The 27,212-nt window shown below is 37.1% G+C and overlaps 5 protein-coding genes across 7 annotated transcripts; all 5 read right to left on the bottom strand.

Moving 5' to 3' along the window:
- Nucleotides 1-2,696: 2,696 nt before the first annotated feature.
- LOC123774289 (pro-resilin-like) lies at nt 2,697-3,448 on the bottom strand. The gene is made up of 3 exons (XM_069307729.1): nt 3,414-3,448; nt 3,143-3,250; nt 2,697-2,976 (listed from the first exon to the last, which is right to left on the bottom strand). Exons 1-3 carry the CDS (start codon nt 3,423-3,425, stop codon nt 2,731-2,733), a joined length of 366 nt encoding a protein of 121 aa, XP_069163830.1. The 5' UTR covers nt 3,426-3,448; the 3' UTR covers nt 2,697-2,730.
- Nucleotides 3,449-5,526: 2,078 nt separating this feature from the next.
- On the bottom strand, nt 5,527-6,269 carry LOC123774290 (pro-resilin-like). The gene is made up of 3 exons (XM_069307728.1): nt 6,234-6,269; nt 5,963-6,070; nt 5,527-5,794 (listed from the first exon to the last, which is right to left on the bottom strand). Exons 1-3 carry the CDS (start codon nt 6,243-6,245, stop codon nt 5,549-5,551), a joined length of 366 nt encoding a protein of 121 aa, XP_069163829.1. The 5' UTR covers nt 6,246-6,269; the 3' UTR covers nt 5,527-5,548.
- A 2,105-nt stretch (nt 6,270-8,374) lies between these two features.
- On the bottom strand, nt 8,375-8,971 carry LOC138354023 (pro-resilin-like). The gene is made up of 2 exons (XM_069307727.1): nt 8,852-8,971; nt 8,375-8,683 (listed from the first exon to the last, which is right to left on the bottom strand). Exons 1-2 carry the CDS (start codon nt 8,969-8,971, stop codon nt 8,438-8,440), a joined length of 366 nt encoding a protein of 121 aa, XP_069163828.1. The 3' UTR covers nt 8,375-8,437.
- A 2,259-nt stretch (nt 8,972-11,230) lies between these two features.
- Nucleotides 11,231-11,792, bottom strand: LOC138354022 (pro-resilin-like). Its single transcript, XM_069307726.1, has 2 exons — nt 11,708-11,792; nt 11,231-11,539 (listed from the first exon to the last, which is right to left on the bottom strand). The coding sequence occupies exons 1-2, from the start codon at nt 11,780-11,782 to the stop codon at nt 11,294-11,296; spliced, it is 321 nt and encodes a 106-aa protein (XP_069163827.1). The 5' UTR covers nt 11,783-11,792; the 3' UTR covers nt 11,231-11,293.
- A 5,477-nt stretch (nt 11,793-17,269) lies between these two features.
- On the bottom strand, nt 17,270-22,290 carry LOC123774292 (pro-resilin-like). Of its 3 annotated transcripts, none has more exons than XM_069307724.1 (3): nt 22,251-22,290; nt 17,746-17,856; nt 17,270-17,578 (listed from the first exon to the last, which is right to left on the bottom strand). In XM_069307724.1, the coding sequence occupies exons 1-3, from the start codon at nt 22,260-22,262 to the stop codon at nt 17,333-17,335; spliced, it is 369 nt and encodes a 122-aa protein (XP_069163825.1). In that variant the 5' UTR covers nt 22,263-22,290; the 3' UTR covers nt 17,270-17,332. The 3 variants fall into 3 exon arrangements, with proteins under 3 accessions (XP_069163825.1, XP_069163826.1, XP_045624403.2); XM_069307725.1 differs by lacking the exon at nt 22,251-22,290 and adding an exon at nt 18,054-18,108; XM_045768447.2 differs by lacking the exons at nt 17,270-17,578; nt 17,746-17,856 and adding exons at nt 21,250-21,557; nt 21,713-21,820 and having other exon boundaries at nt 22,251-22,285.
- Between the last annotated feature and the right edge of the window lie 4,922 nt (nt 22,291-27,212).

Raw genomic sequence — 27,212 nt, 5'->3', positions numbered from 1 at the left:
ATATATATATGTCGTACCTAGTAGCCAGAACTCACTTCTCAGCCTACTATGCATGGCCTGATTTGCCTAATAAGCCTAGTTTTCATGAATTAATGTTTTTTCGACAACCTAACCTACCTAACCTAACCTAACCTAACGTTTTCGGCTACCTAACCTAACCTAACCTATAAAGATAGGTTAGGTTAGGTTAGGTAGGGTTGGTTAGGTTCGGTCATATATCTACGTTAATTTTAACTCCAATAAAAAAAAATTGACCTCATACATAATGAAATGGGTAGCTTTATCATTTCATAAGAAAAAAATTAGAGAAAATATATTAATTCAGAAAAACTTGGCTTATTAGGCAAATCGGGCCTCGCATAGTAGGCTGAGAAGTGAGTTCTGGCTACTAGGTACGACATATATATATATATATATATATATATATATATATATATATATATATATATATATTTATATATTTATATATATATATATATATATATATATATATATATATATATATATATATATATATATATATGTCGTACCTAATAGCCAGAACGCACTTCTCAGCCTACTATTCAAGGCCCGATTTGCCTAATAAGCCAAGTTTTCATGAATTAATGTTTTTTCGTCTACCTAACCTACCTAACCTAACCTAACCTAGCTTTTTTTGGCTACCTAACCTAACCTTACCTATAAATATAGGTTAGGTTAGGTTAGGTAGGGTTGGTTAGGTTCGGTCATATATCTACGTTAATTTTAACTCCAATAAAAAAAAATTGACCTCATACATAGAGAAAAGGGTTGCTTTATCATTTCATAAGAAAAAAATTATAGTAAATATAATAATTCAGGAAAACTTGGCTTATTAGGCAAATCGGGCCTTGAATAGTAGGCTGAGAAGTGAGTTCTGGCTACTAGGTACGACATATATATATATATATATATAGATAGATAGCTATATATTGATTGGTTATATACTAAGAGTTCCGTGAGCCATCACAACCTTGACCCGTCTGTCAATTATTGGGTGAGGTGTCCTCGCGATTGCTGTTCATTATATCGAACTTGTCGTTATAATTACACAACAAATGTTGCTGTAATATTTATAAATTTGTATGTGTTATAGATGCATTATTGACGCCCGAGTATTCAAAAAGGAACTCTAGTGATATCCTGTAATTACGATATAATATCTTGTAATTAGAGTAGTGATATCTTGTAATTACTGTAGTGATAAAGCTGTCATTAGTAAAAGCAAGTTATTAAAGTATTAAGAGAAAATGTGCAGAGAGTGGTCTGAGAATTTTTCAGCAGGGCTAATTTGTCTCACGTTATCTGATTTAGATTTTAATGACACTTCGTAGAGTAAAGGGAATCCCAAATCATGCACAAAGTAGTATTATTAAAAACATTTATTATTGAGTAAGGTAGTATCATTGACCTCTTCTCCCTCAACTCAAACTCTAGTCCCAAGGGAACCTGCAAAGTTGCTAGCATACAGACGATAAATTTAATGCCCGAATCGGTGCAATCTCCAGTCACAGTAGATTAATTGACAATACAATTCATCATCTCATATAAAGTGATATACTTGAGTTGTATGTTGTTGCTCTAGGCAATTTACCCCAATTTAACCTCTGTGGGTACTCTGACATAATACAATTATTGATATATAACGCTGAAATAGTCAGGAAAAAGTAAGGTTTTACAACCAGTCCTGTTCCACTATGATTGCTTCCAGCCAGCACCTCTTTTTGGATAAGTCATTCCATTATTCCAGCAGTCCTGCTGCACTTGTACCCTGTTTGTGATGGAGGAGAACAAAGCAAAACTTAATGGGAAGTGTAATTGTTGAGAAATGTATGAGGAATTTATAGCCTTTCTCTAATTTAAATGGCATATATAGAACACACACGACTGAAGAATTAGCTTATGTATTAGATTTCTTCTGGGGATAGATTTCTGCAGGGGTCTCCTGGACCGATCCGATACAAGTCTGTCGACCAGAAGGGAGAGACTATGATACTTTCAGAGGTCTGACGTTCACAATCTAATTAAGAGTTTAATGGTGCCGTGTTGTGCTCTTCAACAGCTTTCCAGACATTTAATTTGCCAATTTATATAGCTTCTTTTCCAATCTACTGTCTTTCTTCCCAGGTAATAAAACTTTCATGGCTCAAGTTGCGTTCATGTCTCTAAAACTCAATGACATAACATCACAATATATACTGCTGGTTACTCAAAATTAACAGTGGCAGCCTTAACTTCTATTTGAAAGTAATAAAATACATAGAATATAATGACATTACGACTTCCACTGCTATCGTACTTGACACGTCACAGACCAACAATGACACTGGCATATGTCCCTGAACTAAGCTCGAATCTTCAGATAAGGAGTCAAATGCGATTGTTTGACCCGTCCCAGAAGAAGTATTGTGGCGGAAGCGTTGTGCAAGTCTTTTATTTATTAGGAAGACTTCGATATGATTCCTCATTCTACTTATAGATTATGTATTTAAGATAATGCTGAAGAACATTTAATTGAAAATTATGATTATTTGTAAAGTTCAAAGAGAAGGAGTAAATTAGAAATAGCACAGTGAACCCGGAAGTACTTCCACTTAATTTTTGTCTTTTGGGATCAGTAAAAATTGGTTTTCATTTGTGCTGATATATTTATTTATATATTTACATTTTGGTAATAAAATACAATAAATAACACAATTCCTCAACGTTGACTTAGCCGTAGACAGGAGCTGGGGTGTAAGTTTGAGTCGGGTACTTGGCCTGGCCCTCGTAGGTCACCTGGGCCACGTAGCCGGAGTCGCCGTTGACATTGTAGGTCACCTTCTCCAGACGACCGTCGGGAAGCAGCACGTAATAAGACCCCTGGGTGTGGGGGCCGTCACGGGTCTCCTGTTGGCCGAAGTCGTTTCCTGAAGCGTCGTCTTTGACGGCCCAGTTGAAGTCGTACTTAGCAGGAGCCTGCAATAATAACAAGAGAATTATGTTCTCTGTTTTCAATGTCACTTGAGTAGTAACAAGCAGCTTGAAGCATCACGTACGTCGGATTATATTCGTGTTATTCATTTTTTGTCAATCTTCCTTGCGTGAAATATTGGGAATGTTGTCCAGTTTGCATTATATTCACCTGAGGACCGGGGGCGCCGTAGACTGGAGTTGGTGGCTTGTAGGTGGGGTAGGGAGGAGGCTCGGGGCGGGCCATCGCCGCTGCCACCAAAATGGCCACAACAACAACCTGAGACATTCCCTTTGTCATTAAATATTTAATAAGTTTTAATTAATATTTATTTCATCTCAGGCAACTAAGTAATATAAGAATCCTTGTTATTGTAAATTGAATCATGTATTATGAAATGTTAACCACTATACACGATTACTTCCAAACACTGTCACAATACCTTGAGAGACATGTCTGGTGAGGAAGAAGAATGAGACTGATGCTCCTGGATGGATGCCGCCGACTTATATACTCTGAGCATCACCCCGCGGTCATGACGTAATGTCCTCGTTTGATGGCAATTGCTTTTCTAGTCGTGAGACATTTTCTTAAGAGTCAGTTATTCTAAACTGTTTATACCGCTCATGTACTAAATCGAAAATGTTCGTGGTTATATGATCAGTTGAGGACAAGGTCGTCTGACTGAGAATATATAAAATATTTTACATATAATATTTAAAATTAAGTTTAAAATATTTTCTTGCAGTAAATATTTACGTTGATTTTAAAAATTAGATATTTTCATAGAGCTTATATTTATATAAATAAATAAATATATATATATATATATATATATATATATATATATATATATATATATATATATATATATATATATATATATATATATATTGCTGTAAAATTTATAAATTTTTATAGGTTATAGATGCATAATTGACGCCCGAGTATTCAAAAATGAACTCTAGTGATATCCTGTAATTACGATAGTGATATCTTGGAATTACAGTAGTGATATCTTGTAATTACAATAGTGATATCTTGTAATTACTGTAATGATAAAGCTGTCTTATTAGTAAAAGCAACTTATTAAAGTGTTAGGAGAAAATGCATAGAGAGAGGTCTGAGAATCTTTCAGTAGGGCTAATTTGTCTGACGTTACCTGATTTAGATTTTTATGACGCTTCGTAGATTAAAGGGAATCCCCATTCATGCACAAAGTATTAAGTTCCTAGTAAAAATATATTTTTTGGGGAACAGTAGTAACTGTGAACTCTTCTCCCTCAACTCAAATTCTAGTCCCAAGGGAGCCTGAGAAGTTGCTAGCATACAGACGATAAATGTGATATCCGAATCGGTGCAATTTTCAATCGCAGAAGATTAATTGATATTAAAATTCATCTCATATAAAGCGATACATTTGAGTTGTATGTTGTTGCTCTAGGCATTTTACACCATTGTTTAACCTCTGTGGGTACTCTGACATATTACAATTATTGATATATCACGCTGAAATAGTCAGGAAAAAGTAAGGTATTACAACCAGAGTCCTGTTCCACTATGATTGCTTCCAGCCAGCACCTCTTTTTGGATGAGCCATCCCATTATTCCAGCAGTCCTGCTGCACTTGTACCCTGTTTGTGATGGAAAAGAACAAAGCAAAACAGCATAGGAAGTGTAATTGTTGAGAAATGTAATAGGAATTTATAGCTTGTCTTTAATATAAATGGTATATATAGGACACACACGACTGAAGAATTAGCTTATATATTAGATTTCTTCTTGGGATAGATTTCTGCAGGGTCAGCTGGACCGATCCGGTACCAGTCTGTCGACCAGAAGGGCGAGACTATGATACTTTCAGAGGTCTGACGTTCAAAACCTAATTAAGGGTTTAATGGCGCCGGGTTACGCTCTTCAACAGCTTTCCAGCTGTTTAATTTACTAATTTTTATAGCTTCTTTCCCAGTCTCCTGTCTGTCTTCCCAGGTAATAAAATTTTCATGGCTCAAGCTGCGTTCGTGTCTCCTAAACCGCAATGACATAACATCACACTATATATACTGCTGGTTACACAAAATTAACATTATCTGTCATAACTTTAATTTGAAAGTTATAACATACATAGAATATAATGACGTTACGACTTCCACTGCTATCGTACTTGACACGTCACAGACTAACAATGGCAATGACATATTTCCCTGAACAAAGCTCGAATCTTCAGATATGGAGTCAAATGCGATAGTTTGACCCGTCCCAGAAGAAGTATTGTGTCGGAAGAGTTGTGCAAGTCTTCTATTTTTTAGGAGGACTTCGATTTGAATCCTCATTCTACTAGTAGATTATGTATTTAAGATAATGCTGAAGAACATTTAATTAAAAATGATGATTATTTGTGAAGTTCAATGAGATAGAGTAAATTAAAAATAGCACAGTGAACCCGGAAGTACTTCCACTTCATTTTTCTCTTTTTCGATCAGTAAAAATTAGTTTTTATTTGTGCTGGTATTTTTATTTATATATTTACATTTTGGTAATAAGATTCAATAAATAACACTATTCCTCAACGTTGACTTAGCCGTAGACAGGAGCTGGGGTGTAAGTTTGTGTCGGGTACTGGACCTGGCCCTCGTAGGTCACCTGGGCCACGTAGCCGGAGTCGCCGTTGACATTGTAGGCCACCTTCTCCAGACGACCGTCGGGAAGCAGCACGTAATAAGAGCCCTGGGTGTGGGGGCCGTCACGGGTCTCCTGTTGGCCGAAGTCGTTTCCTGAAGCGTCGTCTTTGACGGCCCAGTTGAAGTCGTACTTAGCAGGAGCCTGCAATAATAACATGAGTATTATGTTCTCTGTTTTCAATCTCACTTGAGTAGTAACAAGCAGCTTGAAGCACCTCGTACGTCAGGTTTATATTCGTGTTATTCATTTTTTTGTCAATCTTACTACAGTGAAATATTGAAAATGTTGCCCAGTTTGCATTATATTCACCTGAGGACCGGGGGCGCCGTAGACTGGAGTTGGTGGCTTGTAGGTGGGGTAGGGAGGAGGCTCGGGGCGGGCCATCGCCGCTGACACCAAAATGGCCACAACAACAACCTGATACATTCCCTTTGTCATTAAATGTTTAATAAGTTTTAATTAATATTTATTTCATCTCAGGCAACCAAGTAATATAAGAATCCTTGTTATTGTAAATTGAATCATGTATTATGAAATGTTAACCACAATACACGATTACTTCCAAACACTGTCACAATACCTTGAGAGACATGTCTGGTGAGGAAGAAGAATGAGACTGATGCTCCTGGATGGATGCCGCCGACTTATATACTCTGAGCATCACCCCGCGGTCATGACGTAATGTCCTCCTTTGATGGCAATTGCTTTTCTAGTCGTGAGACATTTTCTTCAGAGTCAGTTATTCTAAACTGTTTATACCGCTCATGTACTAAACCGAAAACGTTTGTGGTTATATGATCAGTTGAGGACAAGGTCGTCTGACTGAGAATATATGAAATATTTTACATTTAATATTTAAAATTAAGTTTAAAATATTTTCTTGCAGTAAATTTGTACGTTGATTTTAAAAAGTAGATATTTTCATAGAGCTTATATGTATATAAATAAATAAATATATATATATATATATATATATATATATATATATATATATATATATATATATATATATATATATATATGAATCATATATAATTTTCATTCGCATATAGTCCTGGGGACCATTCAGGCTTGTTCGCATATATATATATATATATATATATATATATATATATATATATATATATATATATATATATATATATATATATATATATATTGCTGTAAAATTTATAAATTTTTATAGGTTATAGATGCATAATTGACGCCAGAGTATTCAAAAACGAACTCTAGTGATATCTTGTAATTACAATAGTGATATCTTGTAATTACTGTAGTGATAAAGCTGTCTTATTAGTAAAAGCAAGTTATTAAAGTGTTAGGAGAAAATGCATAGTGAGAGGTCTGAGAATCTTTCAGTAGGGCTAATTTGTCTCACATTACCTGATTTAGATTTTTATGACGCTTCGTAGAGTTAAGGGAATCCCCATTCATGCACAAAGTATTAAGTTCCTAATAAAAATATAATTTTTTGGGAATGGTAGTATCTGTGAATTCTTCTCCCTCAACTCAAACTCTAGTCCCAAGGGAACCTGAAAAGTTGCTAGCATACAGACGATAAATGAGATATCCGAATCGGTGCAATTTTCAGTCGTAGAAGATTAATTGACACTAAAATTCATCTCATATAAAGCGATACATTTGAGTTGTATGTTGTTGCTCTAGGCATTTTACACCATTGTTTAACCTCTGTGGGTTGCCTGACATATTATAATTATTGATATATCGCCGAGATAGTCAGGAAAAAGTAAGGTATTACAACCTGTCCTGTTTCACTATGATTGCTTCCAGCCAGCACCTCATTTTGGATAAGCCATCCCATTATTCCAGCAGTCCTGCTGCACTTATACCCGGTTTGTGATGGAGGAGAACAAAGCAAAACAGCATAGGAAGTGTAATTGTTGAGAAATGTAATAGGAATTTATAGCTTGTCTTTAATATAAATAGAATATATAGGACACACACGACTTAAGAATTAGCTTATGTATTAGATTTCTTCTTAGCATAGATTTCTGCAAGGTCAGCTGGACAGATCCGGTACCAGTCTGTCGACCAAAAGGGCGAGACTATGATACTTTCAGTGGTCTGACGTTCACAACCTAATTAAGGGTTTAATGGCGCCGTGTTATGCTCTTCAACAGCTTTCCAGTCGTTTTGCCAATTTATATAGCTTCTTTTCCAGTCTCATGTCTGTCTTCACAGGTAATAAAACTTTCATGGCTCAAGCTGCGTTCATGTCTCCTAAACACAATAACATAACACCACAATATATACTGCTGGTTACACAAAATTAACAGTAGCAGCCTTAACTTCTATTTGAAAGTAATAAAATACATAGAATATAATGACATTACGACTTCCACTGCTATCGTACTTTCACGTCACAGACCAACAATGACACTGGCATATTTCCCTGAACTAAGCTCGAATCTTCAGATAATGAGTCAAATGCGATAGTTTGATCCGTCCCAGAAGAAGTATTGTGGCGGAAGCGTTGGCCAAGTCTTCCATTTATTAGGAAGACTTCGATTTGAATCCTCATTCTACTAGCAGATTATGTATTTAAGATAATGCTGAAGAACATTTAATTAAAAATGATTATTTGTGAAGTTCAATAAGATGGAGTAAGTTAAAAATAGCACAGTGAACCCGGAAGTACTTCCATTTAATTTGTCTCTTGGGATCAGTTAAATTGGTTTTCATTTGTGCTGATATATTTATTTATTTATATATTTACATTTTGGTAATAAGATACAATAAATAACACTATTCCTCAACGTTGACTTAGCCGTAGACAGGAGCTGGGGTGTAAGTTTGTGTCGGGTACTGGGCCTGGCTCTCGTAGGTCACCTGGGCCACGTAGCCTGAGTCGCCGTTGACATTGTAGGCCACCTTCTCCAGACGACCGTCAGGAAGCAGCACGTAATAAGAGCCCTGGGTGTGGGGGCCGTCACGGGTCTCCTGTTGGCCGAAGTCGTTTCCTGATGCGTCGTCTTTGACGGCCCAGTTGAAGTCGTACTTAGCAGGAGACTGCAATAATAACAAGAGTATTATGTTCTCTGTTTTCAATCTCACTTGAGTAGTAACAAGCAGCTTGAAGCACCTCGTACGTCAGCTTATATTCGTGTTATTCATTTTTTTTGTCAATCTTCTTACAGTGAAATATTGGGAATGTTGCCCAGTTTGCATTATATTCACCTGAGGACCGGGGGCGCCGTAGACTGGAGTTGGTGGCTTGTAGGTGGGGTAGGGAGGAGGCTCAGGGCGGGCCATCGCCGCTGCCACCAAAATGGCCACAACAACAACAACCTGATACATTTCCTTTGTCATTAAATGTTTAATAAGTTATTAATTAATATTTATTTCATCTCAGGCAACCAAGTAATATAAGAATCCTCGTTATTGTAAATTGAATCATGTATTATGAAATGTTTACCACTATTCACGATTATTTCCAAACACTGTCACAATACCTTGAGAGACATGTCTGGTAAGGAAGAAGAATGAGACTGATGCTCCTGGATGGATGCCGCCGACTTATATACTCTGAGCATCACCCCGCGGGCATGACGTAATGTCCTCCTTTGATGGCAATTGCTTTTCTAGTCGTGAGACATTTTCTTCAGAGTCAGTTATTATAAACTGTTTATACCGCTCATGTACTAAACTGAAAACGTTTGTGGTTATATGATCAGTTGAGGACAAGGTCGTCTGACTGAGAATATATGAAATATTTTACATATAATATTTAAATTTAAGTTTAGAATATTTTCTTGCAGTAAATTTGTACGTTGATTTTAAAAAGTAGATATTTTCATAGCGCTTATATATATATATAAATAAATAAATATATATATATATATATATATATATATATATATATATATATATATATATATATATATATATATATATATATATATATATATATATATATATATTACTGTAAAATTTAAAAAAAATTATAGGTTATAGACGCATAAGTGACGCCCGAGTATTCAAAAAGGAACTCTAGTGATATCCTGTAACTACGATAGTGATATCTTGTAATTACGATAGTGATATCTTGGAATTACAGTAGTGATATCTTGTAATTACAATAGTGATATCTTGTATTTACTGTAGTGATAAAGCTGTCTTATTAATAAAAGCAAGTTATTAAAGTGTTAGGAGAAAATGCATAGAGAGAGGTCTGAGAATCTTTCAGTAGGGCTAATTTGTCTCACGTTACCTGATTTAGATTTTATGACGATTCGTAGAGTTAAGGGAATCCCCATTCATGCACAAAGTATTAAGTTCCTAATAAAAATATATTTTTTTTTGGAATTGTAGTATCTGTGAACTCTTCTCCCTCAACTCAAACTCTAGTCCCAAGGGAACCTGAAAAGTTGCTAGCATACAGACGATAAATGTGATATCCGAATCGGTGCAATTTTCAGTCGTAGAAGATTAATTGACACTAAAATTCATCTCATATAAAGCGATACATTTGAGTTGTATGTTGTTGCTCTAGGCATTTTACACCATTGTTTAACCTCTGTGGGTTGCCTGACAAATAACAAATATTGATATATCACGCTGAGATAGTCAGGAAAAAGTAAGGTATTACAACCTGTCCTGTTCCACTATGATTGCTTCCAGCCAGCACCTCTTTTTGCATAAGCCATCCCATTATTCCAGCAGTCCTGCTGCACTTGTACCCTGTTTGTGATGGAGTAGAACAAAGCAAAACAGCATAGGAAGTGTAATTGTTGAGAAATGTATGAGGAATTTATAGCTTGTCTTTAATGTAAATAGCATATATAGGACACACACGACTTAAGAATTAGCTTATGTATTAGATTTCTTCTTAGGATAGATTTCTGCAAGGTCAGCTGGACAGATCCGGTACCAGTCTGTCGACCAAAAGGGCGAGACTATGATACTTTCAGTGGTCTGACGTTCTCAATCTAATTAAGGATTTAATGGCGCCGTGTTATGCTCTTCAACAGCTTTCCAGTCGTTTTGCCAATTTATATAGCTTCTTTTGCAGTCTCATGTCTGTCTTCACAGGTAATAAAACTTTCATGGCTCAAGCTGCGTTCATGTCTCCTAAACACAATAACATAACACCACAATATATACTGCTGGTTACAGAAAATTAACAGTAGCAGCCTTAACTTCTATTTGAAAGTAATAAAATACATAGAATATAATGACATTACGACTTCCACTGCTATCGTACTTTCACGTCACAGACCAACAATGACACTGGCATATGTCCCTGAACTAAGCTCGAATCTTCAGATAAGGAGTCAAATGCGATAGTTTGACCCGTCCCAGAAGAAGTATTGTGGCGGAAGCGTTGGGCAAGTCTTCCATTTATTAGGAAGACTTCGATATGATTCCTCATTCTACTTATAGATTATGTATTTAAGATAATGCTGAAGAACATTTAATTGAAAATTATGATTATTTGTGAAGTTCAATGAGATGAAGTAAATTAGAAATAGCACAGTGAACCCGGAAGTACTTCCACTTCATTTTTGTCTTTTGGGATCAGTAAAAATTTGTTTTCATTTGTGCTGATATATTTATATATTTATATATTTACATTTTGGTAATAAGATACAATAAATAACATTATTCCTCAACGTTGACTTAGCCGTAGACAGGAGCTGGGGTGTAAGTTTGTGTCGGGTACTTGGCCTGGCCCTCGTAGGTCACCTGGGCCACGTAGCCTGAGTCGCCGTTGACATTGTAGGTCACCTTCTCCAGACGACCGTCGGGAAGCAGCACGTAATAAGAGCCCTGGGTGTGGGGGCCGCCACGGGTCTCCTGTTGGCCGAAGTCGTTTCCTGAAGCGTCGTCTTTGACGGCCCAGTTGAAGTCGTACTTAGCAGGAGCCTGCAATAATAACAAGAGTATTATGTTCTCTGTTTTCAATCTCACGTGAGCAGTAACAAGCAGTTTGAAGCACCACGTACGTCAGATTATATTCGTGTTATTCATTTTTTTTGTCCATCTTCCAACAGTGAAATATTGAAAATGTTGTCCAGTTTGCATTATATTCACCTGAGGACCGGGGGCGCCGTAGACTGGAGTTGGTGGCTTGTAGGTTGGGTAGGGAGGAGGCTCGGGGCGGGCCATCGCCGCTGCCACCAAATGGCCACAACAACAACAACCTGATACATTCCCTTTGTCATTAAATGTATAATAAGTTTTTAATTAACATTTATTTCATCTCAGGCAACCAAGTAATATAAGAATCCTTGTTATTGTAAATTGAATCATGTATTATGAAATGTTAACCACTATACACGATTACTTCCAAACACTGTCACAATACCTTGAGAGACATGTCTGGTGAGGAAGAAGAATGAGACTGATGCTCCTGGATGGATGCCGCCGACTTATATACTCTGAGCATCACCCCGCGGTCATGACGTAATGTCCTCGTTTGATGGCAATTGGTTTTCTAGTCGTGAGACATTTTCTTCAGAGTCAGTTATTCTAAACTGTTTATACCGCTCATGTACTAAACCGAAAACGTTTGTGGTTATATGATCAGTTGAGGACAAGGTCGTCTGACTGAGAATATTTGAAATATTTTTACATATAATATTTAAAATTAAATTTAGAATATATAAATAATATATATATATATATATATATATATATATATATATATATTTATATATATATATATATATATATATATATATATATATATATATATATATATATATATATATATATATATAGGTCGTGATGGTCAAGTGGATTAAGGCGTCTTGTACATACCAGTTGCGTGGCTCCTGGGAGTATGGGTTCGAGTCACTTCTGGGGTGTGAGTTTTCAGTTGCATATTGTCCTGGGGACCATTTAGGCTTGTTCGCATTTGTGTTCCTCACGTGTGCCCCAAAGAATGAGGTGATTTGGTAAAATGCTATGCCCAAGATTACTATCCGAGTGCCGGCGGTGGGGTGGTTCAAATAGCCTCGGCTATCACCTCATTATGTCCGGTCGTGATGGTCAAGTGGATTAAGGCGTCTTGTACATACCAGTTGCGTGGCTCCTGGGAGTATGGGTTCGAGTCACTTCTGGGGTGTGAGTTTTCAGTTGCATATTGTCCTGGGGACCATTCAGGCTTGTTCGCATATATATATATATATATATATATATATATATATATATATATATATATATATATATATATTACACCTCAAGACTCCGCTCCAATATAGAAGCATCAAGAAATATGGACCAATAGGCTTTCTACAAACACTTCTATTCAATATCCATTGTTTCGTGTTCTGTCTTGTGTTGATGAAATTAATACCCTATTAATACTCTTGTTCTGTCTTGTGTTGATGAAATTAATACCCTATTAATACCACATCTTGTTCTGTCTTGTGTTAATGCCACATCACCCCTTCCACCTCACTCAAATGTAGATATATATATATATATATATATATATATATATATATATATATATATATATATATATATATATATATATATATATATATATATATATATATGTCGTACCTAGTAGCCAGAACGCACTTCTCAGCCTACTATGCAAGGCCCGATTTGCCTAATAAGCCAAGTTTCCCTGAATTATTATATTTTCTCTAATTTTTTTCTTATGAAATGATAAAGCCACCCATTTCATTATGTATGAGGTCAATTTTTTTGTTTTGGAGTTAAAATTAACGTAGATATATGACCAAACCTAACCAACCCTACCTAACCTAACCTAATCTATCTTTATAGGTTAGGTTAGGTTAGGTAGCCGAAAAAGTTAGGTTAGGTTAGGTTAGGTAGGTTAGGTAGTCGAAAAACAATTAATTCATGAAAACTTGGCTTATTAGGCAAATCGGGCCTTGCATAGTAGGCTGAGAAGTGCGTTCTGGCTACTAGGTACGACATATATATATATATATATATATATATATATATATATATATATATATATATATGTCGTACCTAATAGCCAGAACGCGCTTCTCAGCCTACTATTCAAGGCCCGATTTGCCTAATAAGCCAAGTTTTCATGAATTAATGTTTTTTCGTCTACCTAACCTACCTAACCTAACCTAACCTAGCTTTTTTTGGCTACCTAACCTAACCTTACCTATAAATATAGGTTAGGTTAGGTTAGGTAGGGTTGGTTAGGTTCGGTCATATATCTACGTTAATTTTAACTCCAATAAAAAAAAATTGACCTCATACATAGAGAAAAGGGTTGCTTTATCATTTCATAAGAAAAAAATTATAGTAAATATATTAATTCAGGAAAACTTGGCTTATTAGGCAAATCGGGCCTTGAATAGTAGGCTGAGAAGTGAGTTCTGGCTACTAGGTACGACATATATATATATATATATATATATATATATATATATATATATATATATATATATATATATATATATATATATATGTCGTACCTAGTAGCCAGAACTCACTTTTTGGCCTACTATTCAAGGCCCGATTTGCCTAATAAGCCAAGTTTTCCTGAATTATTATATTTTTTCTAATTTTTTTCTTATGAAATGATAAAGCTACCCATTTCATTATGTATGAGGTGAATTTTTTTTATTGGAGTTAAAATTAACGTAGATATATGACCGAACCTAACCAACCCTACCTAACCTAACCTAACCTATCTTTATAGGTTAGGTTCGGTTAGGTAGCCGAAAAAGTTAGGTTAGGTTAGGTTAGGTAGGTAAGGTAGTCGAAAAAACATTAATTCATGAAAACTTGGCTTATTAGGCAATTTGGGCCTTGCATAGTAAGCTGAGAAGTGCGTTCTGGCTACTAGGTACGACATATATATATATATATATATATATATATATATATATATATATATATATATATATATATATATATATATGTCGTACCTAGTAGCCAGAACTCACTTCTCAGCCTACTATTCAAGGCCCGATTTGCCTAATAAGCCAAGTTTTCCTGAATTAATATATTTACTATAATTTTTTCTTATGAAATGATAAAGCAACCCTTTTCTCTATGTATGAGGTCAATTTTTTTTATTGGAGTTAAAATTAACGTAGATATATGACCGAACCTAACCAACCCTACCTAACCTAACCTAACCTATATTTATAGGTAAGGTTAGGTTAGGTAGCCAAAAAAAGCTAGGTTAGGTTAGGTTAGGTAGGTTAGGTAGACGAAAAAACATTAATTCATGAAAACTTGGCTTATTAGGCAAATCGGGCCTTGAATAGTAGGCTGAGAAGTGCGTTCTGGCTATTAGGTACGACATATATATATATATATATATATATATATATATATATATATATATATATATATATATATATATATATATATATATATATGTCGTACCTAGTAGCCAGAACGCACTTCTCAGCCTACTATGCAAGGCCCGATTTGCCTAATAAGCCAAGTTTTCCTGAATTAATATATTTTCTCTAATTTTTTTCTTATGAAATGATAAAGCTACCCATTTCATTATGTATGAGGTCAATTTTTTTTTATTGGAGTTAAAATTAACGACGATATATGACCGAACCTAACCAACCCTACCTAACCTAACCTAACCTATCTCTATAGATTAGGTTAGGTTAGGTAGCCGAGAAAGTTAGGTTAGGTTAGGTTAGGTAGGTTAGGTACTCGAAAAACAATTAATTAATGAAAACTTGGCATATTAGGCAAATCGGGCCTTGCATAGTAGGCTGAGAAGTGCATTCTGGCTACTAGGTACGACATATATATATATATATATATATATATATATATATATATATATATATATATATATATATATATATATATATATATATATATATATATATATATATATATATAATGTTATATACTAACAGTTCCGTGAGCCATCACAACCTAGACCCATCTCTCAATTATTGGGTGAGGTGTCCTCGCGATTGCTGTTCAGTATATCGAACTTGTCGCTCTAATTACACCACAAATGTTGCCGTAAAATTTATAAAATTTTATGTGTTAAAGATGCCTAATTGACGCCCGAGTATTCGAAAAGGAACTCTAGTGATATCCTGTTTTACGATAGTGATATCTTGTAATTACGATATTGATATCTTGGAATTACTGCAGTGATATCTTGGAATTACAGTAGTGATATCTTGTAATTACTGTAGTGATAAAGCTGTCGTTTTAGTAAAAGAAAGTTATTAAAGTGTTAAGAGAAAATGTACAGAGAGAGGTCTGAGAATTTTTCAGCAGGGATAATTTGTCTCTCGTTATCTGATTTAGATTTTTATGCCCCTTTGTAAAGAGAATCCCAAATTATGCACAAAGTATTAAGTTCTTAATATAAACATATATTATTGAGTAAGGTAATATCTTTATCCTCTTCTCCCTCAACTCAAACTCTAGTCCCAAGGGAACCTGAAAATTTGCTAGCATACAGATGATAAATTTGATGCCCGAATCGGTGCAATCTCCAGTCACAGAAGATTAATTGACAATACAATTCATCATCTCATATAAAGTGATACACTTGAGTTGCATGTTGTTGCTCTAGGCAATTTACATCACTGTTTAACCTCTGTGGGTTGCCTGACATATTACAATTATTGATATATCACGCTGAGATAGTCAGGAAAAAGTAAGGTATTACAACCAGTCCTGTTTCACTATGATTGCTTCCAGCCAGCACCTCTTTTTTGATAAGCCATCCCATTATTCCAGCAGTCCTGCTGCACTTGTACCCTGTTTGTTATGGAGGAGAACAAAGCAAAACTTAATGGGAAGTGTAATTGTTGAAAAATGAATAGGGAATTTATAGCTTTTCTCTAATTTAATTGGTATACATAGGACACACACACGACTGAAGAATTAGCTTATGTATTAGATTTCTTCTTGGGATAGATTTCTGCAGGGGTCTCCTGGACCGATCCGATACCAGTCTGTCGACAAGAAGGGCGAGACTATGATACTTTCAAAGGTTTGACGTTCACAGCCTAATTAAGGGTTTAATGGCGCCGTGTTATGCTCTTCAACAGCTTTTCAGCCGTTTAATTTGCCAATTTAAATAGCTTCTTTTCCAGTCTCCTGTCTGTCTTCCCAGGTAATCAAACTTTCATGACTTAAGCTGCGTTTATGTCTCCTAAAAACAATGACATAACATTATAATATATACTGCTGGTTACACAAAATTAACAGAGGCAGCCATAAATTTAATTTGAAAGTAATAAATTACATAGAATATAATGACATTACGACTTCCACTGCTATCGTACTTGACACGTCACAGACCAACAATGACACTGGCATATTTCCTTGAACAAAGCTCGAATCTTCAGATAAGAATCAAATGGGATTGTTTGACCCTTCCCAGAAGAAGTATTGTGGCGGAAGCGTTGGGCAAGTCTTCCATTTATTAGGAAGACTTCGATTTGAATCCTCATTCAACTAGTAGATTATGTATTTAAGATAATGCTGAAGAACATTTAATTAAAAATGATGGTTATTTGTGAAGTTCAATGAGATGGAGTAAATTAGAAATAGCACAGTGAACCCGGAAGTACTTCCACTTCATTTTTGTCTTTTGGGATCAGTAAAAATTGGTTTTCATTTGTGCTGATATATTTATTTATTTATATATTTATATATTTACATTTTGGTAATAAGATACAATAAATAACACTATTCCTCAACGTTGACTTAGCCGTAGACAGGAGCTGGGGTGTAAGTTTGTGTCGGGTACTGGGCCTGGCCCTCGTAGGTCACCTGGGCCACGTAGCCTGAGTCGCCGTTGACATTGTAGGCCACCTTCTCCAGACGACCGTCGGGAAGCAGCACGTAATAAGAGCCCTGGGTGTGGGGGCCATCACGGGTCTCCTGTTGGCCGAAGTCGTTTCCTGAAGCGTCGTCTTTGACGGCCCAGTTGAAGTCGTACTTAGCAGGAGCCTGCAATAATAACAAGAGTATTATGTTCTCTGTTTTCAATCTCACTTGAGTAGTTACAAGCATCTTGAAGCACCACGTACGTCAGATTATATTCGTGTTATTCATTTTTTTGTCAATCTTACTACAGGGAAATATTGGGAATGTTGTCCAGTTTGCATTATATTCACCTGAGGACCGGGGGCGCCGTAGACTGGGGTTGGTGGCTTGTAGGTTGGGTAAGGAGGAGGCTCGGGGCGGGCCATCGCCGCTGCCACCAAAATGGCCACAACAACAACAACCTGATACATTCTTATCGTTATTAAATGTTAATAATTTATGAATTGTTAAAATTTTTACTTTGAGTAAACTATGAATATAATATTCTTCGTTATTATGAATTGTACACTATTTGATATTAGCAAATCTTTTACCACTATACACGACCACATGTCTTCGAAATACAATCAAACTACACATTTTCTCACTGTCACCATACCTTGAGAAACATGTTTGCTGAGGAAGAAGAATGAGACTGATGCGCCTGGATGGATGCCGTCGACATATATACTAGGAGCTTCACCTCCCCCACCTCACCCAGGCCATGACGTCGAAACCTTGTTAAATGACAATTGCTTTTGTGGTACCGAGACTTCTTGCTTCAGTTGCAGTTATTCTGAACTGTTGTTAACTCTCAAGTTTTTAACGTAATACATTTATGGTCATATGAACAGGTGAGGGCAAGGTCGTCATGACCGAGAATATTTGAAATGTTTTATATATTATTTAAATTTGTGTTTCGTGTATTTCTTGAAGCAAATTTGTGTTGACTTTAAGAATGCAAATATTTCATGGAGACTATATATATATATATATATATATATATATATATATATATATATATATATATATATATATATATATATATATATATATATATATATATGTCGTACCTAGTAGCCAGAACGCACTTCTCAGCCTACTATGCAAGGCCCGATTTGCCTAATAAGCCAAGTTTTCCTGAATTAATATATTTTCTCTAATTTTTTCTTATGAAATGATAAAGCTACCCATTTCATTACGTATGAGGTCAATTTTTTTTTATTGTAGTTAAAATTAATGTAGATATATGACCGAACCTAACCAACCCTACCTAACCTAACCTAACCTATCTTTATAGGTTAGGTTAGGTTAGGTAGCCGAAAAAGTTAGGTTAGGTTAGGTTAGGTAGGTTAGGTAGTCGAAAAACAATTAATTCCTGAAAACTTGGCTTATTAGGCAAATCGGGCCTTGCATAGTAGGCATAGAAGTGCGTTCTGGCTACTAGGTACGACATATATATATATATATATATATATATATATATATATATATATATATATATATATATATATATATATATATATATATATATATATATATATATGTGTGTGTGTGTGTATATCACGAAAATAAACACGTGATTAAGAATGTGACAATGTCAGACCAACGGAGGAAGGAAATTTAAGGAAATTTCCTGTTTCAATTTTCCTCCGTGGTCTGACATTGTCATATATATATATATATATATATATATATATATATATATATATATATATATATATATATATATATATATATATATATATATATATAATGAATTGTACATATATACTGGCAGCTCTGTGGCACGATATAACATAGACTTGTATGCTGTGTATTAATTTATGTGGCTCTCTGGATGACTACCTCTCATGATGCTTAGAGTTTGCAATAATAAGACTGTAGATCGTGCTGGTATTATGTAAGTAATACGTCAGTGAACTTTGGTGTTTATGAATAGAATAAAATTATCTTTTAGAATATAAAGCTTTTTATACAGTTGTCTGATGTACATGAGGTAATATGAGTAGATGAATAGTTGCACATTTCTCCAAGAATATGTAATGAAGTACATATTGCAAATGCTATCACAAGATCGTTGGAAAAATCAGTTGTAACCATGCATTCGAATAAAAAAAAGTAAAAATCCATCCCAAGACTCCACCTTTCAGGACCACCAGAGTCCCCAACTCCACAAACCCAAAAGAAATGGTAACTTGGGATGCAAATAACAGGATTTATAAAGTTAACTACATGATCTATTGCACTAATGAGGATGGAATCCCCCATAAAGAGAGTGAATTGAAGGAACAGGTTGGAGAAACAGGCGCTGCTATAACAGCAAAAATTGCCTGTGTTGAAGTATTTTTTGTAAGGAAGGTAAGAAATAGTAGAGGCATTTTAATCAAAATATAATATTGATACAATATGTAAATTCTTTTGTATTTATATCATTGAAACGGAACAATGTGAGGCAACAGCACTGACGTACAGGTTGTTTACAAGTACTTAACAAACAAAACTTGGCATAAGCAGGAAAATAAGGACAATAACCAAGCGAACTTGGACATTACTCAACAAAAATGGCTTAAAGGACTAGGGCAAAACTCATCATCATGGGAGACTTAAACCATTGGAAGAATGACCGTGAATCAAGGCACCTAAAAAATAAATTAAACCATGGATATCATAGATGGTAGAAACCTTGAATAGGAACTTTCTGATGCTGCATATGAGAGAATTTAAAAGGATTAGTGGAAAATGTCGTCTAGCTATAATAAACCTGTTCTTCATAAAAGTGTAGGTTGTTCTTTATATATATAGGGACGATGAAAACTCGTAAGGAACAAAGGAACGTAGATACCGTGCGTCGCTTATGCACAGTAGTGTGATGGTCCAGCGGTCCAGCACAAACTGTGTACCATGGGAGTGGAGATTAAAATCCTGGTGGTGTCGAGGATGTTCTTTGCCCCCCCCCCCCCTCCTACCTCTATATTTTTATCCTCTTCCTACATCCTCCATCTTCTTTCCCCCCTTTCCACTTTTATTCTCTTCTCCCACTTTCTCGCCCTCTTTCCCCTTTTCTCTCCCTCCTTTTTCATCTCATCTCCCTCATTTCCTCATCCTCCCTTCATCCTCTCCCTCATCTCCCAATCCTTTCCCCCCCCCCTCCCCTCTATCCTCAAACAGCCAGGCATATATATATATATATATATATATATATATATATATATATATATATATATATATATATATATATATATATATATATATATATATGTATATATATATATATATATATATATATATATGTATATATATATATATATGTATATATATATATATATATATATATATGTGTGTATATCACGAAAATAAACACGTGATTAATATATATATATGTATATATATATATATATATATATATATATATACATATATATATATATATATATATATATATATATATATATATATATATATATATATATATATATTTCATTCACTGGGCACTAGGAGACTCGAAGTGAGAACCACGACATGGGGTTTGGATCTCACTACAATGTCATGAATTCAACTGTTTCAGGATTCAACTGTTTTGAATCCTGAAACAGATTGAAATATATAGTCCACTCGCTGTACTAGTGGACTATATATTTCTGATCCTAATGAAAAACATGTTATTTTGTATGAGGATTATTTGTGATGTTCAATAAGGTGGATTCAGTTAAGTAATCTGTTCCTTTAGAACAGTGTTCCTAAAAGTATTTTCACTAAATACTTTCGCTTGGAATCAGTAAAAATTGGTTTTCATTTGTGCTGATATATTTATTTATTTATATATTTACATTTTGGTAATAAGATACAATAAATAACACTATTCCTCAACGTTGACTTAGCCGTAGACAGGAGCTGAGGTGTAAGTTTGTGTCGGGTACTGGGCCTGGCCCTCGTAGGTCACCTGGGCCACGTAGCCGGAGTCGCCGTTGACATTGTAGGCCACCTTCTCCAGACGACCGTCGGGAAGCAGCACGTAATAAGAGCCCTGGGTGTGGGGGCCGTCACGGGTCTCCTGTTGGCCGAAGTCGTTTCCTGAAGCGTCGTCTTTGACGGCCCAGTTGAAGTCGTACTTAGCAGGAGCCTGCAATAGTAACAAGAGTATTATGTTCTCTGTTTTGAATCTCACTACATCAACAAGAAGCCTCACGCACCACCTATTGCTGTCAAACACATTTTTGTTCAGAGTCTGGCTACAGAGAAATATTGGGAATGTTGTCTAGCTTGAATTATATTCACCTGAGGACCGGGGGCGCCGTAGACTGGAGTTGGTGGCCTGTAGGTGGGGTAGGGAGGAGGCTCGGGGCGGGCCATCGCCGCTGCCACCAGCATGGCCACAACAACAACCTGAAACATTCTCCTTGTCATGAAATGTTAACAAATTGCAAATTATAAAATTGTTCACCTCAGGCAAGTTAGTAATATAAGAATCTTCGTTTTTCTTATCTGTATCATGTATTAGAAAATGTGTTACGACTATACACGAGGAGATAATAAAAATGACTTCCATATGAACTATGAAATCAGATTAACCTGATGCATCAGTGAGAAAATCATTAGGAGCCATATAAAGGATTTGTACCTGCCCAGTTTGTACTCTCCAGGTTACTAAACTATGATATGCTAAAAGCAATACACCCGGGCAATGTGGGAAACTATGACTTGCTTTTATTTAAAGCCTCAGAAACCCCCAGAGGATTCAGTGGAACACCAGGTTGCATCGGCTTCAGTGGTTTAGTGGTCTGAGGCATGTGCCTTCCAAACACTGTGACAATACCTTGAGAGACATGTCTGGTGAGGAAGATGAATGAGACTGATGTTCCTGGATGAATGCCGCCGACTTATATACTCTCAGTCTCACTCCCTCCCGTCCCCCAGGCCATATCATGACAGCCTTGTTTGGCGCCAATTTCTTCTGTGGTCGTTAGACTTTTTTCTTGTTAGTTGCAGTCATTTTAAACTGTTAAACAAAACACAGTTTACGATATGATCACCACATTTGTTGTGATATGATCAGGTTAGGGCAAGATCATATGACTGAGTATATAGCAAGCACGGTAGTATATGATTGCAAACTATTTATTAATAGTAGTGAAGAAAAGGAGTCCGAAATAATTAAGCTGTCTACGTCAGTGTTGTCAATAATTTTGAGTGCTACCAATTCAACTTGCCTCGTGGATGCTCAGTTACTAACATATTCCTTTCAATTGTGCTTCCATCAGGCTGATGTACAATAACAGCACTTCCCTCTCTCCCTGTTGCTGTATTGAGTGATCCGTCAGTGTATATGGCCTATATGAATTTTTTTTTAGTTTGTATATTGTGAATATGTTCTATGGTGCTTAATTTAACAGCAAGCTGAGCATGAGGGTTGTTTGTGATTAGTTTCTTGGTGGAGTATGCAGGGGTCAAGATGTCAGAAGGTACTATCTGCCAGGGTGGAAGGAAGTGATGTATTCTTTCAACTTCAAATACATCGTGCAGGTTCATCATTTTAATATGAGTGGCTGTTCTGTGAATCCATTTAGACTCACTAGTTCCATTATGTATGTGTTTTGACAGTTCAACTGACATAATGTTGATTTGTTATCACGCAGAAGCTTTAGACCAATCATAAGATTGATTTCAAATATTCAATCGTGAATGATAGGTATATTTAGTTCTTTTCGCCGCCTGGTAACTTTGGTAGTTACAGGACAGCCAAGTATAATTCTGAGTGCTTCATTTTGCATTTTTCCAGTCACTCAATACTTTTGCCGTTTTGCAGGAAAAAAGCTGGTGAATGATACCTTATACAAGCTAAATACACAGTTTTGCTTTTTTAATATTAACACCGCATTTAGGGCTGTATCCCCACTACAGATCTGAGAGCTTTGAGTCTGTCTCTACATTTTTTTTAGATATATACAAGAGTTGTTACATTCTTGTAGAGCCACTAGTACGCGTAGCGTTTCGGGCAAGTCCTTAATCCTATGGTCCCTGGAATACGATCCCCTGCCGCGAAGAATCGTTTTTTCATCCAAGTACACATTTTACTGTTGCGTTAAACAGAGGCTACAGTTAAGGAATTGCGCCCAGTAAATCCTCCCCGGCCAGGATACGAACCCATGACAGCGCTCGCGGAACGCCAGGCGAGTGTCTTACCACTACACCACGGAGACTGTGGATGTTGTTGATGTACATTGTGTTGATATACATTGTTGATGTAACTAAAATGAGCGAGTAGCCTGGATTTGTATCCTGGCCAGGGAGGATTGACTAGTCGCCAATCGTTAAACGTATGCCACTGTTCACCCAGCAGTGATTGGGTACCTGGTTGTTAAAAGATTTGGCGGGTCGTATTCCAGGGGGAAATTAAGATTAAGGAAAACGCTATGTGTGCTAGTGGCTTTACAAGAATATAAGAACTCTTGTATATATATATATATAAATATGTGTGTGTGTGTTTCGATATATAAAAGAATATTATATCTTGTGTTCATTTTATTACCCAAAAGGAATAATTTGAACACCATATACATGCTGGCATTGTTTTCACAGCCCTGTACGTTGTTTGGGTCGCTTACAACACAAACTGTGATATTATATTATCACTTTTGACTCGTCTTCCCAAACACGAGATCTTCATTCACTACAGCTGTGCCGGTTGACAGGATAACTTCTCTATATAAGAAAATGTAACATTCACGACTACTTTGTTAAATCTAACAATGCATTTTTACACTTAGTATTCCTAGTAACACTGTCCAATAATATGGACTCAATGACATTTGTTGATCTATTGATCTATTACATTTCGGAAGACACAAGGTTTCCTCGACCTCTTCCACCCCTCCCCACTCTCCCTCCTCCCTCCCGTCCCTTCCCTCCCTCCCCTCTCCCGCCTCCATCCCACATTCCCACGTTCTAATTAGTTCACTGGCATTTGGTTGAGCAAATCCTCTGGTCGATGATCGTTTTCTGTTTCTTTTGACGGCGACCTAACGAAACGTTGAGTAAACGGTTCCTGAGCTTCACAGGTGTTCCGTAGAGTTCCTGAGCTACACAAGGTGTTCCGTAGAGTTCCTGAGCTTCACATGGTGTTCCGTAAAGAGTTCCTGTGCTTCACATGGTGTTCAGTAAAGAGTTCCTGAGCTTCACATGGTGTTCCGTAGAGTTCCTGAGCTTCACATGGTGTTCCGTAGAGTTCCTGAGCTTCACATGGTGTTCCGTAGAGTTCCTGAGCTTCACATGGTGTTCAGTAAAGAGTTCCTGAGCTTCACATGGTGTTCCGTAGAGTTCCTGAGCTTCACATGGTGTTCCGTAAAGAGTTCCTGAGCTTCACATGGTGTTCCGTAGAGTTCCTGAGCTTCACATGGTGTTCCGTAGAGTTCCTGAGCTTCACATGGTGTTCAGTAAAGAGTTCCTGAGCTTCACATGGTGTTCCGGAGAGTTCCTGAGCTTCACATGGTGTTCCGTAGAGTTCCTGAGCTTCACATGGTGTTCAGTAAAGAGTTCCTGAGCTTCACATGGTGTTCCGTAGAGTTCCTGAGCTTCACATGGTGTTCCGTAAAGAGTTCCTGAGCTTCACATGGTGTTCCGTAGAGTTCCTGAGCTTCACATGGTGTTCCGTAGAGTTCCTGAGCTTCACATGGTGTTCAGTAAAGAGTTCCTGAGCTTCACATGGTGTTCCGTAGAGTTCCTGAGCTTCACATGGTGTTCAGTAAAGAGTTCCTGAACTTCACATGGTGTTCAGTAAAGAGTTCCTGAGCTTCACATGGTGTTCCGTAAAGAGTTCCTGAGCTTCACATGGTGTTCCGTAGAGTTCCTGAGCTTCACATGGTGTTCAGTAAAGAGTTCCTGAGCTTCACATGGTGTTCCGTAAAGAGTTCCTGAGCTTCACATGGTGTTCCGTAAAGAGTTCCTGAGCTTCACATGGTGTTCCGTAGAGTTCCTGAGCTTCACATGGTGTTCAGTAAAGAGTTCCTGAACTTCACATGGTGTTCAGTAAAGAGTTCCTGAGCTTCACATGGTGTTCCGTAAAGAGTTCCTGAGCTTCACATGGTGTTCCGTAGAGTTCCTGAGCTTCACATGGTGTTCAGTAAAGAGTTCCTGAGCTTCACATGGTGTTCCGTAAAGAGTTCCTGAGCTTCACATGGTGTTCCGTAAAGAGTTCCTGAGCTTCACATGGTGTTCCGTAGAGTTCCTGAGCTTCACATGGTGTTCAGTAAAGAGTTCCTGAGCTACACAAGGTGTTCCGTAGAGTTCCTGAGCTTCACATGGTGTTCAGTAAAGAGTTCCTGAACTTCACATGGTGTTCAGTAAAGAGTTCCTGAGCTACACAAGGTGTTCCGTAGAGTTCCTGAGCTTCACATGGTGTTCAGTAAAGAGTTCCTGAACTTCACATGGTGTTCAGTAAAGAGTTCCTGAGCTTCACATGGTGTTCCGTAAAGAGTTCCTGAGCTACACAAGGTGTTCCGTAAAGAGTTCCTGAACTTCACATGGTGTTCAGTAAAGAGTTCCTGAGCTACACAAGGTGTTCAGTAAAGAGTTCCTGAACTTCACATGGTGTTCAGTAAAGAGTTCCTGAGCTACACAAGGTATTAAGTACAAATTTTCTGAGTTACACAAGGCGTTGTGTAAAGGGTTTCAGAGTGTGTAATTCACATTGACTTGAAATATGCAAAGGTTGCGCAACAGTAGGGAGTGGATTGGTCGCCTGGTGTGCACTCAGTGCACAGGTCGCTTGTGCACTCACGTGCATGAGCCTTATTCTACGTTGCATGTTGGTAGGACGTCCGTGTCTCGTCTCATACAACACGACGTCAGGAGCACAACGACGCTACGATAGTCGTCGTTGAGAGATTCTACAAGAGTCCGAATCTGCTCCACTAACAATATACTCGTCTACCACATCTGTTCCACTAATATTACTCTCACCTGTCACATCTGCTCCGCCAACAATACCCTCACCTACCACATCTGGTCACAATATTAGATATTGTCCATTCTCCCTATCTCTTCCCAAGGACATTGATAATACGTGATGAGACTAACAGTCTGTCCTGTTATGAACATATTTCCCGTTTTCTTCTTCTGAGAGGTAAACATACCCATACGTATAGAGTGTATTAATATTCAAAGAAAGTTTTATATTTACAAAAATGATTATACTTCGATATTTTATTTTATTATATATTTGTTTTATTTATGTCCCTGTCTCACCCATGTTCCCTGTCTCACACATGTCCCTGTCTCACCCATGTCCCTGTCTCACCCATGTCCCTGTCTCACCCATGTCCCTGTCATCACCCATGTCCCTGTCTCACCCATGTCCCTGTCTCACCCATGTCCCTGTCTCACCCATGTCTCTGTCTCACCCAATGTCCCTGTCTCACCCATGTCCCTGTCTCACCCATGTCCCTGTCTCACCCATGTCCCTGTCTCACCCATGTCTCTGTCTCACCCATGTCTCTGTCTCACCCATGTCCCTGTCTCACCCATGTCCCTGTCTCACCATGTCCCTGTCTCACCCATGTCCTGTCTCACCCATGTCCCTGTCTCACCCATGTCCCTGTCTCACCCATGTCCCTGTCTCACCCATGTCCCTGTCTCACCCATGTCCCTGTCTCACCCATGTCTCTGTCTCACCCATGTCCCTGTCTCACCCATGTCTCTGTCTCACCCATGTACCCCTGTCTCACCCATGTCCCTGTCCTCACCCATGTCTCTGTCTCACCCATGTCTCTGTCTCACCCAT

The sequence above is a fragment of the Procambarus clarkii genome, chromosome 61 (assembly GCF_040958095.1).
Source record: "Procambarus clarkii isolate CNS0578487 chromosome 61, FALCON_Pclarkii_2.0, whole genome shotgun sequence".
NCBI classification, from domain to species: Eukaryota; Metazoa; Arthropoda; class Malacostraca; order Decapoda; family Cambaridae; genus Procambarus; species Procambarus clarkii.
This window is presented reverse-complemented; position numbering and strand designations above follow the sequence as displayed.

What these genes read in the sequence shown, in the direction of transcription:
- LOC123774292 (XM_069307724.1), bottom strand. An exon ending in ACGGCGCCCCCGGTCCTCAG is followed by an intron (nt 17,579 to 17,745) that starts GTGAATATAATG and finishes TTATTATTGCAG; the next exon opens with GCTCCTGCTAAGTACGACTT.
- LOC123774290 (XM_069307728.1), bottom strand. An exon ending in ACGGCGCCCCCGGTCCTCAG is followed by an intron (nt 5,795 to 5,962) that starts GTGAATATAATG and finishes TTATTATTGCAG; the next exon opens with GCTCCTGCTAAGTACGACTT.
- LOC138354023 (XM_069307727.1), bottom strand. Translation starts at nt 8,971, where the DNA reads ATGTATCAGGTTGTTGTTGTTGTGGCCATTTTGGTGGCAGCGGCGATG. An exon ending in ACGGCGCCCCCGGTCCTCAG is followed by an intron (nt 8,684 to 8,851) that starts GTGAATATAATG and finishes TTATTATTGCAG; the next exon opens with TCTCCTGCTAAGTACGACTT.
- LOC138354022 (XM_069307726.1), bottom strand. Translation starts at nt 11,782, where the DNA reads ATGGCCCGCCCCGAGCCTCCTCCCTACCCAACCTACAAGCCACCAACT. An exon ending in ACGGCGCCCCCGGTCCTCAG is followed by an intron (nt 11,540 to 11,707) that starts GTGAATATAATG and finishes TTATTATTGCAG; the next exon opens with GCTCCTGCTAAGTACGACTT.
- LOC123774289 (XM_069307729.1), bottom strand. An exon ending in ACGGCGCCCCCGGTCCTCAG is followed by an intron (nt 2,977 to 3,142) that starts GTGAATATAATG and finishes TTATTATTGCAG; the next exon opens with GCTCCTGCTAAGTACGACTT.